The following is a 23,503-nucleotide window of genomic DNA, read 5'->3' as shown; positions in this document are numbered from 1 at the left end:
TTGCTGTATTGGAGGAAGTATGCATTTGTAATTTTGATAGATATTTCCAGTCTGCCCTCACAGGAGTAATATGATATCCTGTGTCACTGAATTTCACACATAACCCTGTAATTTCATGTGATCCAATGCTTCTACTCCCTAGTGGGGTAAAATGGAGACATTCTACTCCAGCAGGTCCAAACAGTAAAACACATGGATCTTATCTCCTCTGACTGAAGGAATAAAGGACAGGGCAGAGCCAAAGGAGAGGACTGGGTGGTGCTTAGGTGGAACAGGTGCAGGGCTGGCTGTTCTCTGAGCACACCTCTGTCCAGCCCTCCTATGGGGGGTGTGCACTCTGGATGCCCTGTCTTTGAAGCTTCCATCTAACACTCAGCCTTCAGGGCTTCTCTTCCCCTCTTTCCTTTTCCCAACTGCTTTATTTTCCCTTAGCATCAGTTTCTTTTTCATATGTGTGTTGATGAATGCATGCCTGCATGTTTCATTACTGTCTGACTGTCAGTGCCCAGAAGGCAGGGCTTATGTCTAGGTTAATTTGTACAGCATCTAGTGCAGAACTGGGAGCGGATTGGCACGTACTTTGTGCTTCTGGTGGTGACATTTTATTCTTATTTTTAAAACCACGTAATTATTAAAATGATGCCAAAGGAAATTTAAAAAGGAAACTGACCTTCCACTGTTCCATCACCTTAACACAATTGCCTTCATTTCTCTATGTTGCCTTCTATTGATTTCAGGCACGTTTTTCACAAAATCCTAATCCAAAACACATGCTCTTTCATATTCTGCTTTTTTCAATGTTATCTTCCAATCAATGCATTATAATTTACTTGTTTCATTGTTAGAATTTGGTTATTTTCAAATTTTAACATTATACATAAGGTAGTGAACCATATTTTTGTTCAAAAGCCTCTTATTCATTTTAAAAGTTATTTTTCTAAGAACAAATTCCCAGGGAAGGAATTTACTGGAGTAGATTGTTCATACTTTTTTTTAAATGGCTCTTGAGACTTACTGCCAAATTATATTCTGAAAGGATTAGACTGGTCTGCAATTTCCTCAGCAGTATATGATTGCACCAGTTTCCCCACAGCCTGCCTCTTCAGTAATGGATTTTGTCTTTTTGTTGTTATTGCTATTGATTTAATAGACAGAAAACAAGACCTCATTATCAGGAATATACTTTATAAAAAAATTATATATGTAGATGGTAATGTTTCCTTAGGAACATGATTTCTACTCTGTGGAATTGGATCTTTTCCTTAGTTGAGTGTGGTCACCTCCCTGTTGCCAGCTTATAGACTGGGGAGGGGAAGGGACGTTCCTCTGTGTATTCAGAGACATTTGTGAAGTACCCATCCACGTGTGCTAATGCATTAGGTGCAGAACAAAGTAAACCGAAGAGATGTGGTGCCTGCCCCAGGCAGGACGCCCTGTGTAAGGTTCTGACAAAACTGGCAAGAAAAGAATCTGCAGACCTGCTTGGCTCTGCTGAGTGCTGTGCAGCCAGGTGTCCTGGATAGCCAGGTATGGCCCTGTCAGAAAAGAACTCATTTAGCAAATAGTTTTACTGGGATATCTATCCCAGGCATCTTTTTCCATGAAGCCTCCATCATGAGGCCCACCAGTCAGGGAGGCCCAGAGAGCAGTTTGTGGCTTTGCCAAGATGCATTATAGTCCTTCTTCCTGGTGTCCTGGTGATGAAGCAGTTATATTTTTCCAAGGAACATCAACCTAGGGTTCTAGTTCAGAGGTCAGCAAACTGTAACCTGTTGCCTGTTTTTGTAGGGCCCACGAGCTAAGAACGTTTTTTACATTTTCAAATGATTGAAAATCAAGCGAAGAATGACATTTTGTAACACGTAAAAATTACACAAAATTCAGATTTCAGTGTCCAGAAATAAAGTTTTATGGGGATACAGCAGTGCTTGTTCATTTACCAATCGTCTATGGCTGCTTTCATGCTACAATAGTAGAGTTGAGTAGTTGCAATGGAGACTGCAAAACCTAAAATACTTACTATTTGGCCTTTTAAAGAACAAGTTTGCCGTCTCCTGATCTAGTCTTAAGAACTAAGGAGAGGGTAGGGAAGAGGAAGGGTGGAGGGGATGTTGCTGACTCATTCCTGGGCTGCCCCAGTCAAATGGAGGCCCCGGGCAGGCCTCCTGGGCACCATTCCATGCCCCCTTGGGCACTGTCTCCTCCCCTCCCCCACCCCCAGGCAGAAGCCTCCTGATGCCCTTTGAAGACCGTGGAGACCTGGAGCCCCTGGAGCTGGTGTGGGCCAAGTGCCGAGGTTATCCCTCCTACCCCGCCTTGGTGAGTCTGCCTGATCCTCCTCCCTCCTATGGGTGGTCTGGCCCCTGCCTTGCCTTGGGGGCTTATCTGATTGGATCAAGCCAGGAGAGTGTGATTGGGAGTCAGGGTACCTTTAGCTGCAGAAGGGAGGGAGGTTTTATCCCAGCCTGGGTGGGTCACACCAGCTAGACTCCCTGCTTAGGGCTCTTAAAATAGGTTAAAGTTTGCAGACAGAAGTTAGGGCTCTTAGTGATTTAATAGCATATATTTATTTGCTAAATAAAAAAAATTATCTATTATTCATAAAAGTAAAATGTGCTCATTGTAGAAAATTGTAAGAGCTGTTAATAATGCTTAGGTGTTTTACTAAATGTCTGTCATGCTAAGTTCTTGAAATGCTGAGGAAGGTATGGTTATTCTCATTTTATAGGGGAAAAAACTGAAGATCTATTTGCTACCATGGTCATCTAGCTATTAAGTGGCAGGGTTGGAATTTGAGCCCAGGGCTCAAAGTGTGTGATGTCAAAGCCTGTGTTCCGAGCCACTGAGTTCAAAATCACCCACAGTGCCATCTATTCAGAGATTACCTCTTGATGTATATGCTCAGCCCTTTTTTTTCTGTTTAATGCATAAATGTGCATAAATATGAGACCGTACTCTGTTTAACCTCCCCTTCACTTAACAGTACACCATGAGCATGCATGGCTTATGCCATTAAACATTCTTCATCAGCAACACTTTCATTACTGCATCATCTTCAGTCGTATGCGTGTACCTTATTTTAACCATTCCCTAGTTGGTCATTTAGATCATTTTGAATTTTTCACTATGATAAACAGCCAGCAGTAAGCATCATTGTAGCTTAACATTTGTGCACATCCATGGTTATTTCTTCACAGTGAAGAAGTCTTAGGAATGCCTTCTTGGGGCATCTATGTAAAATTCTGATGCAAATTGCCAAGTTGCCCCTTAGAACATTGGTTCTGGTTTATACTCCCACCAGCAGTAGCTAAAATTTCCATTTTTTCCATAGTGGCAGTAGCTAAAAATTCTAATTTTTACCACCCTGATTGTTATGTCTTAGGGCTCTTTCTATATTAGGGAGGTAATATCCATCTGGCCCTGAAAATACTGATTCTAACCTTTGGGGCATGTCACAATCATCTGGGGGAATTTTTTAAACAATGTAGATCCTGGGGCCCCATCTCAGATCAACTGTATTAGACTCTCTAAAGCCAGACCAAGGCATGAATATTTTTGTTTCTTTTTTTTATGACTATTTTTTTTAACACTCCCCAGATGATCTATAGTGGGTGTTGAGAACCGCCCTGCCAGCCTATGCGTGCACACAGAGCTCTGAGCCTCTCCCAGCTCATTTTTGTCTATGGCTCTTTTCATAGACAGCAGCCTCTTTAGGTGAAGAGTGCAGGAACTCTGATCCTTTTTGGACAGGTGAGGAAACTGTAGCTCCAAGAGGTTATATGACTTTCTGGAGTCATATTGGAACCCATGCTACCTGCCTCACCCCCTGCTTAGCAGTGGGAGGTGGGAGATCCACATTGTGATCCAGCGCTGAGGAGGTTGGACCTGGGGCTGCCTTCACAGGCTCCATGCCCAGCTGTCAGTGAGACCCCCAGCTTAGTTGTTGAAGAATTGATTAAGACTGTGCAGGTTTAGTTTTGTTTTTTTTAATCTCACAATACAAAGAAAGCCAGTCTAAAACTAGTCTCTTTTTTTTTTCTTTTTTTTTTAAATAAATTTATTTATTTATTTTTTGGCTGTGTTGGGTCTTCGTTGCTCTGCACGGGCTTTCTCTAGTTTCGGTGAGCAGGGGCTACTCTTCGTTGGGGTGTGCGAGCTTCTCATTGTCGTGGCTTCTCTTGTTGTGGAGCATGGGCTCTAGCTGCGTGGGCTTCAGTAGTTGTGGCATGTGGGCTCAGTAGTTGTGGCTTACGGGCTCTAGAGCGCAGGCTCAGTAGTTGTGGCGCATGGGCTTAGTTGCTCCACAGCATGTGGAGTCTTCCCGGACCAGGGGTCGAACCCGTGTCCCCTGCATTGGCAGGCGGATTCTTAACCACTGCGCCACCAAGGAAGCCCCTCTTTTTTTCCTTTTTAATTATCTTCTTAATCATACATTTTCTTTTGTGATAAAGAAATTCAGCCACCACCTGAAAAAACCTACCACCTGAATACAACCTGTGTTTTCATTTTGGTTTATGCTCTCCCAGTCATTTTCCTCTGCATACTTAAATATGTACTTGCACATATAGTGACTATACGGTTTTTAAATTTCTGAGGCTCTTGTTCTTTAAAAAAATGTTTTTTGTTTTTATGTAAAAATTATGTATCTACATTGCAGAAGCTTTGGAAAAAGGGAAAATCAACACAAATCGCAGCATTATGACATCATCTATAAGCATTTTGTATTGTTGCTTCTATTTATCATTTATATATTATAGCCGTAACAATGGTGTGTGTACGCATTTGTTATGTAATGTGTTAAATGTTATTGCAGACTTTATTTCCATGTTTTACATCTGCATGACATTTGAGTGAATGGACCATTATTTATTATTTGGGGATACATTTGCCTCTGTCTTTTTTAAAAAGGGAGGCGAGCTCCCCTTAAGAGGCAGACTTGCCCATCTTGCTTCTGCCCTTGGGGGGACACTTTTCACAGTCTGCCCCACTTTCCAAGCCAGGCACTATCCCCACTGTTGATAACCGAGGAAGTTCAGGAGGGCTTGTCTGGTGGTTCTCATTAGGACCCTTAGCTTCAGTCCCAGGAGGGACAGACAGGCTGGGAGTTAGAGTTTTTACCAAATCACACAGCTGGGGGCAGGGTAGTGGTGGTTCTTCCTTAGAGTAAACTCTTAACTAGAGGACCTGCTTTTAGCTGCTTATCTTGAGAAGGATGTAGGGAAGCTGGCAAACACCCAGAAGTAAATAGAGCAATTTATTATTATAAGAGACCCCCTGGGACAGGGTATAGGAATTAAGATTGCTCCATCTCTGGAGAAAGCTGCCTCCTCCGTAAGTTTCCAAGTCTCCCTGGCCTTGGTGCACAGAGATTATCAGCCAGCTGCTCTGGAAGCAGGGGCTGTGTAGGAGGCAGTGGGCAGCAGAGGCCCAAGCCTTGTCCAGGCGCCTGGTTTTAGTCCCAGCCAGCTACATCCTTCTGTGCTTGGCATTCTCCTCTGTCAGCTAGTACTTGTCAGCAGACTTCTCAGCATCAGCAAGAGGATGAAATAAGATGATGTGTGAATAATTAGGAGCTTTGGTAACTTTGTCAGTGCTCCACAGCGCTGGAGAATTATTATGTTGATGCCACCAGGCATTTTGCTGAGCCCTTGCCCTTGTGGAGCCTGCAGCCTCAAGGACTCATTCTTCCAGTGGCCCTTGTTTCCGACCACATCATTCTCCCCTCTTCAGCAACCCTCCACACTCAGTCTTTTGCCTTCTCTCTGATTTTACCGTGGAGGTGCTAAAATTGTATCTGGTCTATGCACCAGGAAGGATTATAGTCAGACAGGAAGGTGGTGGGTAACCAGGAGATCTGTTTAGGTAGAACCAAAGGGATGGGCCCTCTGGCCGATTCAGGACCTTCTTCACAGCCATGGTGTCTAGGAAGCCCCTGAGATTTTGAAATGAATTGCACAGGTTCTAAAGGTAAATTGGCAGGGGAAAAAAATGGCCTCCATTCCTTTCCCCTAAGGGACATTGGGAGGAAGGCGTTTGTCTGTCTGGCCTGGACGTCAGAGATGCTCCACTCACTTCTGAAAACCCCCCACCCTGGCTTCCCAGTACTCCTCTTTCAGCTCTGGGGCCTGACAGTTGATGGAGCAAGCTCCCTTGTCGGAAGGTCTGATTGGAAAGGGCCAAAGGATTAGGACAATACCTGGGGAAACAGGGTCAGAATTTCTGTTTGGGGTACTGAGGGTCATTGGAAGAGGTCAGCCCCTCCATCACTGCATTGTGGGCCGAGCCAATCCCCTGCATAGCTTTGGTGTACGGTGGTTCAGTGGTTAGTCCTACAGCAGGGTGCACTGGTCACCCCGTCCACCCCCCGCTGAATGCTGTCTCCTTTCCTGCTTCCAGATCATCGATCCCAAGATGCCCCGGGAGGGCCTTCTGCACAATGGCGTCCCCATCCCCGTCCCCCCACTGGATGTGCTGAAGCTGGGAGAGCAGAAACAGGCCGAGGCTGGAGAGAAGCTCTTCCTTGTCCTCTTCTTTGACAATAAACGCACCTGGTGAGTGGGTGCTGCTGCTGGGAGGGTGCACCAGGATGCAGGCCGAGGGGCCCAACCAGGTGGCTGTTCTAATGCTGACGTGCCGGAGAGGTACACAGAGGGGCTGTGGACTCGGCCACCCTGCCTCCACCCAGGTGAAGGTGAATGGTTACCTGCCAGCAGCCGGTCTGCATTTGCCATGTTAACAGTAACCTGGTGTTACTAATAACACTGATTAATGGTGTTAATAGTAACTGAGGGGTATTGCAGATTAGATTCCTTGTGAAACACTCTGAGATGGAGATTTGTATTCGGAGTCATTGGGAAGAGCTGTGAGGGTGAGGGGGCGCAGCACTGGGCAGAGGAAAAAGTTGAACTGCAGTGCACTTGCTGCAGAGGCCTCAGCTCATCCTGTTTGGAGCTCTGGAGCTGGGTGGCTCATTAGAGATGTCAGGGATTGGGGCTGTGCCTTTGTACCCCCATGTCAACCAGTCATTGAATGCTGGCTGCCCCTGGGGAGGGGGGTGACATTGATGGGGGTTGATTCCTGGAGCGGGACTCACTTGAGAGCCTGTAATCTGCCAACACTCCCAGCGGCTGCAGGGAAGCATGTCTCAGTCCTGGGCGGAGAATTCTGGGCAGTGCAGGATCCACCGCAAGGGGCTTGTCTGCTCATGGCTTACAAACACCAGTAGGAGGATTCTTTCACCTCTGCTTCTGTAGAGTGAGGAGGTAGGACTAGCTAATAGCTATCATTTATTGAGCATTTACTCCATTTCTTTATGCAAATTGCTTTACGTGTATGATTTCATTTGGTCCTCATTTAAATCTTCATTAATCCCCTCCCAATCCATTTTACAGATGAGGAAGCTGAGGCTCAGAAAGCCAAGAATCCATAGCCAGAACTGGGATACAAACCAAGATCTGGCTCCAAAGGCTGGGCTCTTAGCCACATGTTATATTCACTCAGGGACCTTTTAAAAAACACCAGATGCAGGCCCCACCAGAGATCATTTCATCGATTCCTGACATCAGCTCCACTTCCTAGCTGTAGCTCCCTGACTCCGCAAGGCAGGGTGAGGCTCAGAGCCCTCCAGATGACTCAGCTAGTCTCCCTGGGGGCACATGGGCTTCCCTCTGGCAACCGTCTAAGCTGAGTGAGTGTCCTGGGCCCAGCTGCAAAATAAGTCCCTTGGTAGTTTCCTGCCTGTGGCATCCCAGCCTGCCTCCCTCTGCCCTGTCCCCTCCCCCTGGCTTTGCTGGTCCTGGGCAAGTGGGTCCAGAAGAGCCTCCTTTGGGACCCACCATGGTCCAGCCTTCTTACTGTGCTTGTATTTTAGGCAGTGGCTTCCGAGGGACAAAGTCCTGCCCCTGGGTGTGGAAGACACTGTGGACAAGCTCAAGATGCTGGAAGGCCGCAAGACCAGCATCCGCAAGTCAGTGCAGGTGGCCTACGACCGTGCGATGATCCACCTGAGCCGAGTGCGGGGACCCCACTCCTTTGTCACCTCCAGCTACCTGTAAGGGCAGGGCCTGGCCTGCATCTGCCTGCCCTGCCTCCGTCCTGTGGGGCACAGAGAAGCCTCTTCCTGCCCCAGCCAGACGTACGGCTGGCAGCTTGCCCCTTCCATGGCAGGCCAGGGACTGGGCTGTATCCTCCCCAAGGACAAGGCCCCAGTTTGGACTAAACTGCATGGTTCCCCTGGTGGGCCTGCTGTGTGCCAAAAACTCCCACCTGAGCTCCCTCAGGGGCTTGTCCACTGAAGAACCAGTTAGAAATAGAAACAGCTGTGAGGCTTGGGCCCAGCCGAGGAGATAGACCTGGCCCCAGAAAGCAAGAGGTCTTGGGCTTTCTCAAGGGTGTGCCTGGCCCCTCCAACCCATTCCCAACTAACTACACCTCAGGGTGAGCGAGGCTCTGACACTGACCCCAGAGGTGCTGTGGATACACTAGGGTCCCACGGGGAATCTCACGGAGCTCACCCTCTCTCTCTATCACCTGTCCTCATACCTCTTCCCTGCCCCATCTTCTGCACCTCTGCCCAGTCTCTCTTTTTCCCTTGTTCCTTTCCCGACTTCCTCTTGTGCCAAACTGACAGAAACCATCACCAAACTGATCTTTTTCTTTTTATGGCTCATTCCCTTTGAGGCCAGCTGCTAGCCTACCACTTGGGTGACCCCTTCACCAGCACACCTCCCCACCCCCTTACATGTGCTACAGACAAACAGCTGAGGCCAGCCTGTGAGAACTTGCCCGCTTAGATTGAGGCAGGGTCCCTCCAGCCCTCTTCTGTCTTGCAGAGAGGTGGGCTCAGACTGGACGGGCTCCTGTCAGCAGACCAGGCTGCTTGTGCCAGTGTCCATCTGTCCACGTGGATTCGAGGGTTGTTGGGTGAAGCTGTGCCCTTTGGCTGGGTCTGCCCTTTCACTCCTCCTAGCGTCTCCTCGTGGGCTTTTCCTTTTCTGCACCTGCAGCCTCTAGCCTCTCTCTCTACCACTAGGGATGGCGTGGGGCCTGCAGTCCAGCATCTTCCTGTCCTGCACTCTGCCCTGCCTAGCCTCTGCTGCTCTGAACTCCAGGGAACACAGTCTTTTATTTCAAACCCTCTGTCCCTTTCCCTCTTTTCCTTCAACCCCCCCTCCACCTTTACCTTCTCAAAACCAGAAGGGAAAAAAAACTGTGAAACGGGAATGCTGACTGACAAACCAACACAACTTTCAGAGGCTTCGATGTCTGTTCTCTGGATGTTTCTTTTCACCTCTTAAGCACCAAAGTTGCAGGGCCAGGTTGCAGGCCACTGATTGCCATGTTGATTTTTAACCTGACGTTCTTTTTAATTGTTTTAAATTTTTCATAGGGGAGTTTTGGACAAAACAAAGTCACTGGGGAGATCACTGCCATTTTTACACACTTTTTAAAAATACAACCAACCAACCGCCACGACTTCTTATACGTTTGGGACATGAGCCAGAGTTTAAAAGGGAACCAACAAAACTCTCTATAACATAAAGGATGGGGTTTTGGATTTTGTACAATAATAAAACTACAATACAGCCTATGGCTAGGGAAGGACATAGTGTATATAATTGTAAAATACTGTTCTAAATTATTCAGGCCTATAGTTTCCATTACTGGAGTCCTCCATTGTGTGGCTGAGTATTTTAAATGCACACAGTGTGGTTTATTTAAAGGAGCCAATGCGTCCCCCCTCCCCAGGTAGTCGGTCGGCTGTGGACTATGTGACCTTCGTCTCAACCTGTGTTGTAAGATCTCGGGGCTTTCTCTCTCTCTCTTTCTGTGTCTGTCTCTTCCCCCCAATACTTTCTCTTTCTTAGTCTCTTTCTCCCTTTTTTTTTTTTCAGTCTCTTTGAATCTTTCAGTCTCTCTCTGAGTCTCATTTTTAAAACTGCTCTTTTAGAACGGGAAACGGCTCAGATCCTGCTGTGGCATGGGGCCTATGTGTCTCAGTCGCGTCTGCTGTGAAGCACACGATGCTCTATTTATTGTAGAAAGTGACTTTATTTGCTTTCTAGAATTGTTTATAACAGATGGTATAAGAGAGGTAATAAACAGAGAAAAATCTATGCTTGTAAAGAATACAAAAGTTAATTTTACCTACTGTAATATGACTGTCTTAAACTTATTTTCTCTCTGAGAAATAAATGTTCTAATGGGCAGCAGTTGCTGTGTGTGTTTGATGTCGTCAGTGGGGCCTGCCCTTCTCCTCCTAATCTCTGCAGCCCTCCCCCTCTTCAAGACACCAGGGCCTATTAAGAATGGGGTTGTCTAGCTGTTGCAGACTCCCAGCTGGACAGGGCTCTGTCTCTCTGTCTGTCTGCCTGCCCGTCTGTCTCTTGGACCCCTGGGAGGGGTGCAAGAATGATTTCTGACATTTTCCTCCCCAACAGCACTGCCTTTTGGGAGTTGTGGAAGGTCCAGCCTACTTCCCACGCCTTGGCTGCTCTGTAGCCCCATTCCTTTAGGAGCATCTGCTCCTTGTTCAGTGGGAGAAGTGGCCCGTTGGACATCTCGGGCACCTGTTCACCAAGCTTGCAGAATTGGAGTGTCTAGGCTGCTCCCACCTCCTTTGACATTATTGCTGTCCCCATTCTATAGAGAGGGAGGGAGCCGGGACACACAGAGAGTCAGAACATGAGCCTGACTCCTTTTAGAGCTGGAAGCGAGCCTTTAACTTACCTGGTCTTCATTTTGCAGATGTGGAAACAGACCAGCAAGATTAAAAAACTTGGCCAAGGTCAGCCAGCCAAGACATGGTGGCAGAATTGTGGGACGACAATCTGGCCAAGGCTTTTTTTGTGGGCTCCATAGCATTTCAAGGCTATGCTGGCCTGTTCTGTACCTCCCTCCCCTCTCTGTGGCTCTGGCTCCAACATTTCTGGAAAGGGATATCTTGAGCAGAAGCAGGAGTATTCCCTGAGACAAACTGTTTGTTGGGCCTAGGATAGCTTTTCCTTGACCCATTCTCTCTGGTTCTGCCTGGCTCCTGTGCTTGGCTGGGAGTTTTGTATTTCAGTGTGTGGCTGGAGGACACAGGAATCTCCTGATCACCTCCTCCACAGGGCCTTTGAAATTCTTATTGAAGTCACTGAAGTGTAAAGGCTGTCAATCTGGTATAACATTAAACAAGTATCTCTAATGTACTGATAGTCCTTATATTATGTGTTAGAGTGCAAAGCGACACACTCCTAATCCCACGAAGCTAACAACCTGATTTATAAGACACATTGCAGACAACTCTGAAAAAGCTTCCAGAAGAATGAAGCAGTTAATTCAAGTGGGGTTAAAAATACCTATATATGAATTTATATTTTGAATTACAAAAGCATTTAGAGCGAAATTACAAGCTCGCCCTATAGAACATTTTGCAAATAAAGGACAAATGACCAGATGAGTAGGATTTTAGTAGAGAAGGATAAAAAGAAGTCATTGTAAATAGATGAAGCAGCTTAAACAAAGGGCAGCCTCTGGGAGGTATGGTGTGTATTCCAACTCCAGTGACCAACTGCCATCCCCTTTGACTGGAAACAATTTAGGGAGTGAGGCAGTGTGTTGGGATTAACAGCCCTGTCACTCACTTGCTGTGTGACCTCAAGCATGGTACTGGACCTCTCTGAGCCTCTCTCAGACTGATTTAATAGAGGACCCCAAAGCCAGGGTGAGGCATTAGTACATGGTAGGTGGCAGCATCTATTGAAGGATTTGAATAGGGAAGAAACATGATTGCAGCTTGGCAACTAATTAGACATCAGAGTCAAAAAGGAGTGTTATGGCAGGGTCACTGTGTGGCTGGAGGGACCAGCAGTGGGTTTGCGGGTGAGGAGGGAGGAAGAGTTTAGTTCCTGATGAGTTTATGTTGCCTACAGGACATCTGAGAAAACCCCCCAGCAAGCAGATGGAACTGGACCTGGAGTTCCAGAGGAAGGTAGGAGCAGATGACAGAAATGTGGAGCCACTGAAGCCCATCAGTGTAGTTAGGAGAATGGCCAAGGGAAGAGAGGGGCAAGGGCAGTGCTGAGGAAAGCCCCTTATGTTTAGAGGATGGGGCTGGGGGACAGAGGATGGAGACAGCACCTTCAGAGGTATCTGGTCCCCAGGGAGGGCCTGACACAATGTCAAACCCTAAGGATCATCTAGCCACCAACCCACCCCCCCACCAACTCATTTCACACAGAGTGGCAGGTCAGGTGTGCTCAGCATCACAGAGCAGGAAGAGGCAGTGCTGGATCAGAATCCAGAACCCAGCACTTTCTACTCTCTCCATACGCACATTTTCAGAGCCCTAGAAGTGAGTAGACGTTTCCTTAATTAATTTTATCACTGCTGTTATTAAAATTCATGGCCTCAATTCTGAAATATGATACTGGAGCATGTAGAGGCACTCTGACCAGGAAAAGAAAATCTCACTTTCCTAGCAAGTTAAAAAATATCATTAAAAGCATTTGCCAGGGGCTTCCCTGGTGGCGCAGTGGTTGAGAGTCCGCCTGCCGATGCAGGGGACACGGGTTTGTGCCCCGGTCCGGGGGGATCCCACATGCCGCAGAGCAGCTGGGCCCGGGAGCCATGGCCGCTGAGCCTGGGCATCCGGAGCCTGTGCTCTGCAACGGGAGAGGCCGCAACAGTGAGAGGCCCGCATACCACCAAAAAAAAAAAAAAAAAAGCATTTGCCAAAACCCTGGTCAGCTTGACCACTTTCATTAATGTAATAGTTGCTATTAACACTTGAGTGTGAATTTGCTTTTCAGATAGACTCTTCTGACCTGGCCAGGCTGTGAGCTTTGAGAGAAGAGGGGGTGAATGGTAGGACTGCTAGGCTCTGGGACAGGTGCTGAAAGGAGATTGAGTATGGGAGCCTTGTCTGCCCCTGGCTCTGCAGGCTCTCCACGGTATCTGTAGGGCAAGGAGTGTGAACATCTGGTCCTGCCAACTGCAGACAGTTTGGCCTTTACCAGGAAGAAAAGAGGGAGGTCTTTGAAGGAGGAAAATAGTTTCTTCAAAAGATGGGGAAGAAGTTTCTGCCTGACTGTGTGGTGGAGAAGAGGGGCCAGGGAGGTGTGTGTCTGAGCCAGAGCTGGAGGGGAACTCTGACTTGACCTTGGCACTTGGGGGTTCCCTTCTGCTTGTCCTTTCCCTTAAAGGGTGGAAAGAAAAAGATAAAGATGTATTTACTTATATTTTGCATGCTATATTATATATATTGCAATATAATTACATATATGTTAGTATTCTCTACAATTTTAATATTCTTAAGAGGGCTAGGACTCACAGGCTACATGGAGTAGAAAAAGCTAATTGTCCCCAAACTTCAGAAGGGTTGTTGTGTTGTTATTTCAAAGAACACTGTGTGTCCTTTGCTTGGCACCTGTAAGGCTGGTTGGAAGTGGAGGGTTTCAGTCTAACTCCCCTCATTTCTGAAGCAGTGTCTGAGTTCCTTCCTCTTTCTTTCTACTTTGTATTGGCCTCTTTTGGGGCCATAAAGATAGTTGGGGGGATGAAATGTTGATAGTTCCTGGTGGGCAAGAGTGCAGGATGCATAGGGGTCCAGAGGAGGGCCTCCCCACCCACCCCAGCTTCACAGTCCAGAAGACTGCCGAAGGATTTTATCTGAGCTGGTCACAAAAGAATATAAAATTTGTTATTTGCTATCTAATTTGGGAAAAGAAAATTTTTTATGTGCAAAGGAGAAAGTAAGACTATTTTAACCACTTAGAAATAACCATTTCCACTATTTTAATGTAATTCCTTACTGTCTCATTTTTTCTAGGTAGAGCATGCATGTATTTTAGTTTCTTGTACTGGGTTGTTGGGAAATCAGCTGATAGCTGTCTGCAGTCACTGCAGAAGTTCTCAGCATGACTGGAACATAAGGCCCAACAGCTCTTCTGCCCAAGTTTAACTTTTCCTCACTTGCTAAGTATCATGAACTGGCCTGTGCCAACCATTGCCTGTTATTGTTTGCTTGTTCCCGTCATTTTGCTAAGATATTGGTAGACTCTAACAGTTGAAATTGAATAAGAGCTATAGTTCTCCATCCTAAGAACTTTTGCTCTTGGGGGTATATTTCCATGGAAATAAGTCTTGGACCAAATTCCACCCCATGTTCAAACACCTGTGAGCGAGATGGCCCCCAAGAGGCCATATACATTCTTCTTCAGCTTGAGAAGTTCTTGCTCTCTGCCCTCTGGTACAGCACCAGCACCTGGCATGAAAGGTCATTCCAAGGTGGACACAACACTCTTTTGAGTGCAAAACCAGCTGCTGAGTAGACCCGTCAGGGGGCCAGACCAACAGAGCTTTAGACCAAGAAACAAATTTTGTTGTTTTTGATATAACTTTACATACAGTAATTAAGATACACAACCTTGAATCTCTGTGAAATTTTACATTTGTAACCATCCATGAAACCACCACCCAGATCAAAATACAGAACATTTCCAGTGCCCCAGAAAGTTCCTCATGTTCCATCCTAGTCAATGTCTACTCCCCCCATCCCCCAAGGGTAACTACTATCCAGGATTCTATGACCATAGATCCATGTTGCCTGTTCTTGAACTTCATATGAATGGAATCAGACAGTGTGTGTACGTTTTTGTCTGGCTTCTCTCATTCAATATCATGTCTCTGGGCTCCATTCCTGTTATGCACATAGCTGTAGCTTGTTTTGAGTAGTATTCTATTGTACAAATATACCATAGTGTGTTTATTGTCCTGCTGGTGGACATTAGGTTGTTTCCATGTTGAGCTGCCATAGTAACACTGCTATGAACATTCTTGTACATGTCATTTGGTGGACACAATGCTCATTTCTCTTCAGAAAATCCCCAGGAGTGGAATTGCTAGGTCACTGGTTGGGTGTGTGTTTAGCTTTAGTAGTTCTACCAAACAGTTTTCCATTGGTTGGATGATTTACACTCTTGTAGCCGTGTACGGCAGTCCAGGTGTTCCACATCCTTGCCAGCACTTAGTATTGTCAGCCCATGACGTTTGCTCTAGACCTGCTTGTTGAACGACTTCCGCTAAGAGCCATCATACAGCAAGGCTTCTTTCTTCCTGTACAACACTACCTTGCTCCCAAGGAAGAGATATGAACTGCCAAGGTGTTTTCAACTAGGGAACCCCCCATTGAGGGGATGGGTGAGGTGGGAGAACTGATCCTGTCCTGTGTGGCTCAGCCTTCTCTTAGCACCTACCTCTGTACTATGGTGCCACCCAGATCCTGCTTTTGGCTCTTTGGGGAATAAGGAACTTCTTAGTTCAGAGTAACACAATCCTCCCTGGCCCCCTCTTCCTCACCCCTGGCCATTGGACTCTGGGGGACTGAGCCCAGCTTCAGGGGCTTCCTTTCTCATACAGACCCACACTGCCAATACTTCACTCCTCTGGCATCCTGGGTACAAGCAGGGCAGAAGGCACCCCCTGCACATTGTGTCCAAATCCTTCCTCGCCCACTGGCTGGTATCTGAAATTCCATTAGCACTTCATGCCTTTACCTCTCAAGGCCATGATCCTTGGGGACATGCCTGTGGCCCTGGTTTCCTTTGAATTATTGTTATCCCAGCGTGATAAAGAATGTGCAAGCAGGTCTTGATGAGGCAGTAGAGCAAAGGACACCGGGTCCTTGAGGGGAGGATTAAAGAGGGGATGAAAAGGGCCTATTTGCTTTTGGCTGACCTTGGTGACACAGACACACATTTCAGAGCCATCAAGGATGACGGCTCACTAAATCGACTTCAGAGGAATTGTTCAGATCACAGGTGGGCGAAGGTCTGAGATAAGACCATAGGGTCAGGGGAAGAGACCCAGAGAGGGAGTCTTGTTTGGGAACAAAGCTCTGGAAACAAAAGATTGCAGAGCCCGAATTGATGTGGGCAATTGTGTGAAGCCAGCCCTGTCCTTAGGTGCAAGAACGTGTTGGGGTCTAGGCCAAGCTGTGGGATAAGCACACAGGCTTCCCTGGGCTGTCCAGTGGGGCTTCTGGGTCCGCTTATGATTTTGGACACATTCCCAATGTTTTGGAAGGTTTTGGCAGCCAGAGCCCCGCCATTCCCCCTCCTCCTGCCCCTGTCCCTCCCTCCTCCCTTCCTCACACCCTCCCTTCCCTTTCTCCCTCCCCTCTGTGTCTCCCTCTCTCAGTTTCTCTTCAAATTTTATTATTCTTTATTATTTTTAACTCCAATTGATTTAAGTGATTTAGAAAATTTAAATATTCAGGAAAGTCTCCCTCCTTGTCCCCAGCCTCCTAGTTCCCCTCCCAGAGGCAACCGATTTTTCCAGTTCTATATGTAACTTTCCAGAGGTAGTTTAATATCAGCGTATGTGTACACGTGCGCACATGTGTGTCTATGGGTGTATGTGTCCCTTTTTTTATACAAATGGTAGCACACTGTTCACATTGGTCTAGCCCTCATTTTTTTTTTTTTTTTTTTTTGCGGTACGCGGGCCCCTCACTGTTGTGGCCTCTGCCATTGCGGAGCATAGGCTCCAGACGCGCAGGCTGAGCGGCCATGGCTCATGGGCCCAGCCGCTCCGCGGCATGTGGGATCTTCCCAGACCGGGGCACGAACCCGTGTCCCCTGCATCGGCAGGCGGACTCTCAACCGCTGCACCACCAGGGAAGCCCTAGCCCTCATTTTTTTAAATTGTTTTTATTAAATATTGATTAGTTATAAAAATAGTAGTTATACAATATATACCTATTAAAAAAAAAAACCATGATACAATAAGCCACCTGGTCCCTACCACCTCTCCTAGACAAAGAAACAGGGCCTTTAAAATCCTCTTTGTGGCCCTTCCCAGCCTCACCTTTTCTTCCCCTAAATACTGTCCTAAATGTGATGCTTATCATGCCCTTTTTTCCTTTATAGTCCTGCCATATGTTCACGTCACCATACAATATGTATGGGGTAGTGTCTCACCTTTTTGGATTTTGAAGAGAAGGAAGTGTACTGCCTGCAGTCTTCTACAGCTTGCTTGTATCCCAGCCACGATTAGATTAAGGGTCTTGAGGTTCAGTTGAGTGATGCCAATCATTTTCACTCTGGTATGGAATTCCATCGTATAAAGACACCACAATTAAGTTTTCATTGCACTATTTGAGGACATTTGGGTTGCTTCCAATTTTTTGCTGCTAGGATCAGTGCTTGTGTGAATGTTCTTAATTGTTTCTCCTGGTGTGTATGTATGTTTGGGGAGTTGGTTGGGGTAAGGATTTCCGTGGGGCATTTGCAGGGGCCTAGGGAACACACATTATTGTCAACTTCAGTTGATAAGGGCAAACTGTTTCCCAGAGTGGTTGTGTCAGTTCACATACTTGCCAGCTCTTTGAGAGTTCCCTTTGCTTCACTCCCTCGCCGATGCTTGGAATTATCAGTTTTTAAAATGTTACAGGCTGATACATGTGGGATCATAACTCATTGTGGTTTAAATTTTTTATTTCCCTGATTATGCACTTCGAATTTTTTTACTTAAAATATATTTTGGCAATTGTCCTATATCAGAGCGGTAAGGACTTCCTCCTCCTTTCTTGGACTGGAGAGTGTTCCATCATATGGAAATCTGACTATTTAACCAGTTCCTTATTGATAGACATTGAGTTGGCTCCATTGTTTTACAGTCAATTCTGCAATGAATAGCTTTGTATAGAGATGGTAAAGTGTGTCTGTACCTGAGGGAGTCTATATGTAGGTTTCTTACATAGGGACCTTCTGAGACGTTTAGATGAAAATGGAAGATGGTTTTTGCTCCCCTCTGGCCCACCACCTGTCCACTTCCGGCAAATTCCCTTAATTCCCCAAGTTCCCAAGATGGGAACTGTATCTGTCCTGTCTTGTTTCACCACCACACCTTTTCTCTCAGATGGTAATGCTCATCTTCCCCCCTTCCCTCTGAACCAACCCAGAACCAACTTGTTCACCCCTACACTCCACCCCCCCCACCACACACACACAGATTCCTTAGAGACCGTCCTACCCCGGCATCTCCTTCTTAGGACCATCCCCATCTTAAGAATTAATATTTCCTAAGGGGGTGGACTTTGCCTGGCCCTGAAGGAGAGGATAAGAAAACTGACCGCAGCCCTTACAGAATGAATAGTCTCAAAGGGGGCGGAGCAACAGATATATAAAACAACCAGGAAGTCAGTTGTAGGACAAATCCCAGCCCAGCATCTATTGGCTGTGCTGCCCTGGCAAACCTGGGCCTCATTTTCTTTATAGAAAGAGGACAGTAACCCTTCTCTGGGGCTTGGGGCCCAGTGGGGCCTGTGTTCACACACTTGCAGGTCATAGCTTTCCTTGTTATCAAGGACACTTCTAATTCAAGGAGCCCATGAAAATGACTATGGTAGACACAAGTTCAGGGTCTGAGAGCATCCGGAGGAAGGGGAAGGAAGCCCAAATTGACATGTCGGTTCACAAAGAACTTTTCCTTATTCTGCTATAGAGCCCACATATTCTCTCTTTGGTGGGTGTTTTAGGGGGCTCTGAACTTATGCAGCTATAAAGCATGCTACAGTGAACAGCCTTGACCTCAGGTCATCTGGCATGAACAGGTACATGTGCTGGATGAGGCTCTAGAAGGGGAGCTGCTGAGTGCACTGGGCACCATTCAGTACATCCTCCCTGAATCTGCTCATAAGACTCAACCATAAAGATACTTCTTCCTTCCGTAATCAGACTCCCTTAGCACTTTCACCCATAGACTCTGGCTGTCTGGGTACATGTCCTGTCTTCTGGGCACTTGTTTAGGGAGAGAGCAGGCCTAATTTCATTCTCCTGTGCTCAGCACACAGTAGGTGGGCACTCAACACAGGTGAACTGAGTTACCATTAACCTTCATGGAACATTTTCTCATTTGGTCCTCAAAACGACCTTGTGTGTGGGCCTGGCAGAATGATCATCCCCATTTTACAGGTGGGTAAGCTGAGGGTCAGAGACACCCAGTCTTGCCCTTGGCCATACTTGATCTTGGCCTCAGGCTGAGGAGGAACGGAAACCCAGGGCTTCTGACTCCCAGCACAGATTCACTACCCCTGGGCCACACTGCCTCCCAGGGGCTGTTGAAATGCAATTAGCTGAGGTAGGACCCTTGTCTCAGCCTTACTCTCTGGCTGTTTTTCCCTACACAGAACTAATGGCCAGGGCCTTCAAAGCCTTATTTTCTTGTTTATTTGCCAACAAAGATTAGAAAGATCAGAATATCTAACCAACATTTTTTGAGTCCTCACACACTCCAGGCAACCTCTCAGCTCATTTACTTTTCAGAAGCTGAGACATTATTATCCCCCTCATACAGATGAGGTTAAATGAGTGGTAAGTAGCAGAGCCGGGATTTAAACCCAAGCGGAGTCCACTTTCTTAACTTTTCTATACCACTGGCTCTCAGTCAATGGCTTTTAGTATATGACACTAATGAATTATCATTCTATTCTTTCAAGCCTCTGTTGAAATGGTGGCTCTCTGCTTGGTATTTTAGGGATGACAGGAAGGTCCTTGGGGGAATTCCCTGGTGGTCCAGTGGTTAGGACTTCACGCTTTCATTGCCCAGGGCGTGGGTTCGATCCCTGGTTGGGGAACTAAGATCCCACAAGCTGTGTGGCATGGCCCCCCCAAAAAAATTAAAAAAAAAAAATAACGTGCTCATTTTACAAAATAAAATAAAATAACAAACAAAAAAGGAAGGCCCTTCACCCATAAAAATCTAAATACCTTCCCACCAGTTTAGGGCTGCTTATGACTGCACAAGTAGAGCTATATCCCTTAGGCTGACAGCTTTGATCCTTCATGAAATGAGATACTCCCAGGTCTTTTGTCAACTTTTTAATGCTCAGTCCTGCTTTTCATGCCACGAACAGCTTTCTCCTTCTCTATAGTTCTTACAATAAAACAAAAGAGGTTTTACTCAAATGTAACATTAAATCACACTATTAAATATGACTTTACAAACTCCTCCTCTCACCACTGTCACTATTTACTAATTATCTGAAGGTCCTATCTCCTGTTACAGAAACTGGATTTGGATCCGCTTGCCTGACACACAGCAAAGCCAATCTACTGACCCCAGGTTGTGGTGAAGAAAAGTACAGTGTTTATTGAAGGCATTGAGCAAGGAGAGCGGGCAGCTCATGCTCAAAAGACCCAAACTCCCCAGTGGCTTTCAGGGAAGGGTTTTAAAAGGCAGTATTAGTGCTGTGGGTTGCATTCTTCTGGCTGGTTGGTAGTGAGGTAACAGGGTGAGGTTTTGGGAATCAACATCATCAACCTTCTGGTCCCAACCGGCCGGGGGGTCTATGTGCTTGTGGACAGCAGTTTTCCTGGTTGGAAGCAGGAGAAGTCTGGTTTGTGTAAAAACAGTTTAGGAATGTGTGTCAGACCTCGTTATCTATATCTTTCAGGGAACTGGGAATTCAGTGACTCTGCTATGTAACTGATTTATAGTCTAAATTGTTATGTTTCCTAGCCCAACAGCTATTCTTTGTTTCTGTGTGTTCGAATTTCCTAATATTTAACTCTTGAGCCAGACTTTTGAAACTGAGGGGGGGCCTGAAGCAAAGCCTTTTACCTCAAGAGATGGGGAACATGGGAGGGGTGGCTTGTACACCCGAGAGGTCCTAAAGTGTCCCACACAGTTTCACTCCCACCTTGCTGTCCTCTGTCCCACTCATCCTGCCACTACGCTCAGTGCTTTCACCATCCATTTGCCCAATCCACCGATGCTTTGGCCTCCCTGCTCCATGGCCTCCTCTCCCCCAGTGATCTTATCTTCCCTGGCTCACTACTCAGCCCCACACTCAAGCCCTAGGCCCTCTGAAGATCCCATGTTCAAAGCTCTTTCTAGCTCTTCTCTTCAAGCCTTTACTCCCATGGGCCCCATAGTCCACTGATCTCACTACCTTTCACTGTCCCCTTCAAATCCCTTCTCCCCTCCTTTCCCTGCCTCAACTCCATCGTTAGTGATTACAACTCTTCTCTTGTCTACAGCCTCCCCTCCCGTACCTCAAGCTTTCTAGATTGTACTCACTTGGCAAAACTCCAGCCCAGTTAAATCCAGCTCTCGGCCGGCTCCACCTGCTCCACTGTATATTTTCCTTGTTTACTTTGCTTGCCTCTGCCTGCCCCTCTAGTACGTCAGCCCCAGGAGGGCAGGGACTGTGCCTCAGTCCACTGCTCTGTGTCTCAGTCCATACACAGAGCAGTGGACTGAGGCACGGTCCCTGCCCTCGTGGGGCTGACAAGGTAAATGTGCATGTTTGCTGAGTGCATTTCTTTCAGATGGTGGAAAAGGATCTGAGAACTTGTTTATGGTGGTATCTGGGGGCAAAGTGGAGGATGGAAATCACATTGTGTCCAAGGAGGAACAGAGGAGGGGGTGAAGGGTGAGGAGGACAAGCAGGGGACTCCTCAAGTTTGCCCAAGGAAAATGCTGCTGTTCCTTCCTAACTGACTCTTCTTGTTCTGGGAGAAGATCTTGAAAGAGTTCTTCATTCTCGAGCCCAAATTACAGAATTCTAAACCTTTACCAAATTGTTGTTTCCTGCTAGTCTTGGTCACTTAAGGCTTCCAAGAAGACATTTGAATAGCCGTGATTAGCAGAGAATTGAAGCCCAGAGAATAGAAGGACACATGGGCACTGGTGGCAGAGCCAGGACTTGAACCCAGTATCCTGCCTGCAGTCCTGAGTTCTCTCCAACTGTCTGCTGTGCTGCCCTGCTGTGCTGTCATTTGCCCAATTGTCCTTATCCTTAAAAGAAGGAGAGAAAATGTTTTGTCTAACCCACACTGAACACTCTTGAAAAACACTGTGGAAGAGATTTGTTACCAGTTCGGGTCCTTGGACTCTTTAATCCATAGAAATTGATAAGAAGCCAGACGAGGAATTCAGGCAAGGCTTTATTGGGAGCAAAAACAAATAATGGGTTCCCTTGCTCGCTCTCCCAGGAGGGTGGGCTGGTCCCTTACATGGGGTGATGGTAGGGGCGGATTGGTAGGTCGGACCAGAGGGGTAGCTTAGGTGGTCTGCCCACCCCCTCGGTGGGGCTGTGTGCAGGAGTCATGCACAGGGCTCACCCTGTTTTTCTCCTAGCACCTCAGAAATAGCAGTAGCTTTATGGCCTTTTTATGTCTTATTCTTCATAATTGCCCCAACTGTGCATGTATATAGTTATTTTTAGTCCCTTATCGTTTCTTTGTACTGTGTCGCTCTGGTAGGAGGTCCTAGGTCCCAGCCTATCTTAGATTGAAGGATCCAACAAGGCTCTGGCAAACCCGTATGACATGCTTACAGAGTGACACACATTCCCTCATCTAATCCCCACGGCAGCCCCCTGAGGTTGGTACTGTTATTATCTCCATTGTGTGGAGAAGGAAACGGAGACACAAGGAGGTTACACAACTACACACACAGGAAGTGACGGAGCCTCTGTGTGATTCAAGAGCCTATGCTTATAACCTTGATGCTCTAGGGTCGTAAATGCAACACAAAAATGACTTTTCAATTTAAGCAAATTTTTTCCCCCGAAAGGTTTGAGTCCTGTCAACAAAAGGGACTCTGACCCTCTGAAACAGAAAGCAGTGTGGGAAGGCAGGCACTCCTTGTTAAATTGTGTGCTAGAGATATTTCAGCCCCAAGTCTGAAGGGGAAGCGCCGGAGGACAGGGGAAGGGGAAATGACACTTGGTTTGTCCCATTTTGTGCCAGCTGCTGTCTGTACATTAGCTCCACGCAAGTCTCACAGTGGGCCTAGGTCATGTGTTCCCGCAGCTAGTTGGTGGTAGAAGTGGGATTCAAAACGTACACATTTTACTCTATCAAGAGGCTTCCCAAGGCAGTGTTACATAGGACGTGTTTAAACACCACAAATAAGGCATTTCTGGGTCATGAGCTTGGAATTCAAAGTAATCTTGGTTAAGCCCCAGCTGAGGCTCTGATCATTGCATTCTTTCCTTCCTCTTTATCACTTGAGAACTGAAAAATTTTGTACAGACTAGACTTTCCACTGAGATGGGTAGAAGAGTTTGAACCAACTAATCGCTAAGTTTCGACTCCAAAAAAGGAAACAACTTGTTCTAATTTGCCAAAACTTAGGTCAAGTACATTTTTTTAAAAAACTGAATTGTCCACAGGATCCCATTTGGCATTTTTGTCTTTTTAAAGATCAGTGAACTAACGTGAGGTTTCTAAAGAGAGCCAGCCCAGAGTGATAGAACCGTGGCCTGGGGGTCAGGACTCCTGGGTCCTGGGCCTGGCTCTGGCTTGGGCTTGCTGTGTGACCTTGAGCAGGTTACCTCCCATCCTGGGCTTCAGCACTATGAAATAAAGGGCTTGTGTCTGATGAGCTCTCTGTTCACCTCTAGACCTCAAGTTCTAGGATAGGATCATGGGCTCTGGACTCAAGACACTGGAATTCAAACCCCTGTGTCATCATTTACTAGTTGGTAAGGGAGCATGTTGAACAAGCT

At 46.7% G+C, this 23,503-nt stretch overlaps 1 protein-coding gene and 1 long non-coding RNA gene across 8 annotated transcripts in view; one reads left to right on the top strand and one right to left on the bottom strand.

The window, feature by feature from the left end:
- Positions 1-12,090, top strand: part of BRPF3 (bromodomain and PHD finger containing 3) — a 36,339-nt gene extending 24,249 nt beyond the window's left edge. Inside the window, exons 11-14 of one of the 7 annotated variants that reach the window (XR_002179305.3) lie at positions 2,222-2,319; positions 6,397-6,551; positions 7,392-7,687; positions 7,871-8,006. Coding sequence is in view for 4 of the 7 variants with exons in the window: in XM_019949649.3 (XP_019805208.1) it covers positions 2,222-2,319; positions 6,397-6,551; positions 7,871-8,054 (437 nt within the window). In the remaining 3 variants the exon portion in view is untranslated. Of the gene's footprint in view, positions 1-2,221; positions 2,320-6,396; positions 6,552-7,391; positions 7,688-7,870; positions 10,209-11,915 lie in introns of those variants that run through there. The other 6 variants (XR_012334491.1, XM_033864364.2, XM_019949649.3 and 3 more) reach the window with 6 other exon arrangements.
- LOC117313861 (uncharacterized) overlaps positions 1-23,503 on the bottom strand; it is a 40,756-nt gene that overhangs the window by 4,245 nt on the left and 13,008 nt on the right. Inside the window, exon 2 of the long non-coding RNA XR_004528439.2 lies at positions 16,965-17,086. This is a non-coding gene — a long non-coding RNA (uncharacterized lncRNA). The remainder of the gene's footprint in view (positions 1-16,964; positions 17,087-23,503) is intronic.

The sequence above is a fragment of the Tursiops truncatus genome, chromosome 10 (assembly GCF_011762595.2).
Source record: "Tursiops truncatus isolate mTurTru1 chromosome 10, mTurTru1.mat.Y, whole genome shotgun sequence".
NCBI classification, from domain to species: Eukaryota; Metazoa; Chordata; class Mammalia; order Artiodactyla; family Delphinidae; genus Tursiops; species Tursiops truncatus.
Note: the sequence above shows the minus strand (reverse complement) of the source record. Positions and strands in the feature narration are given on the sequence as shown.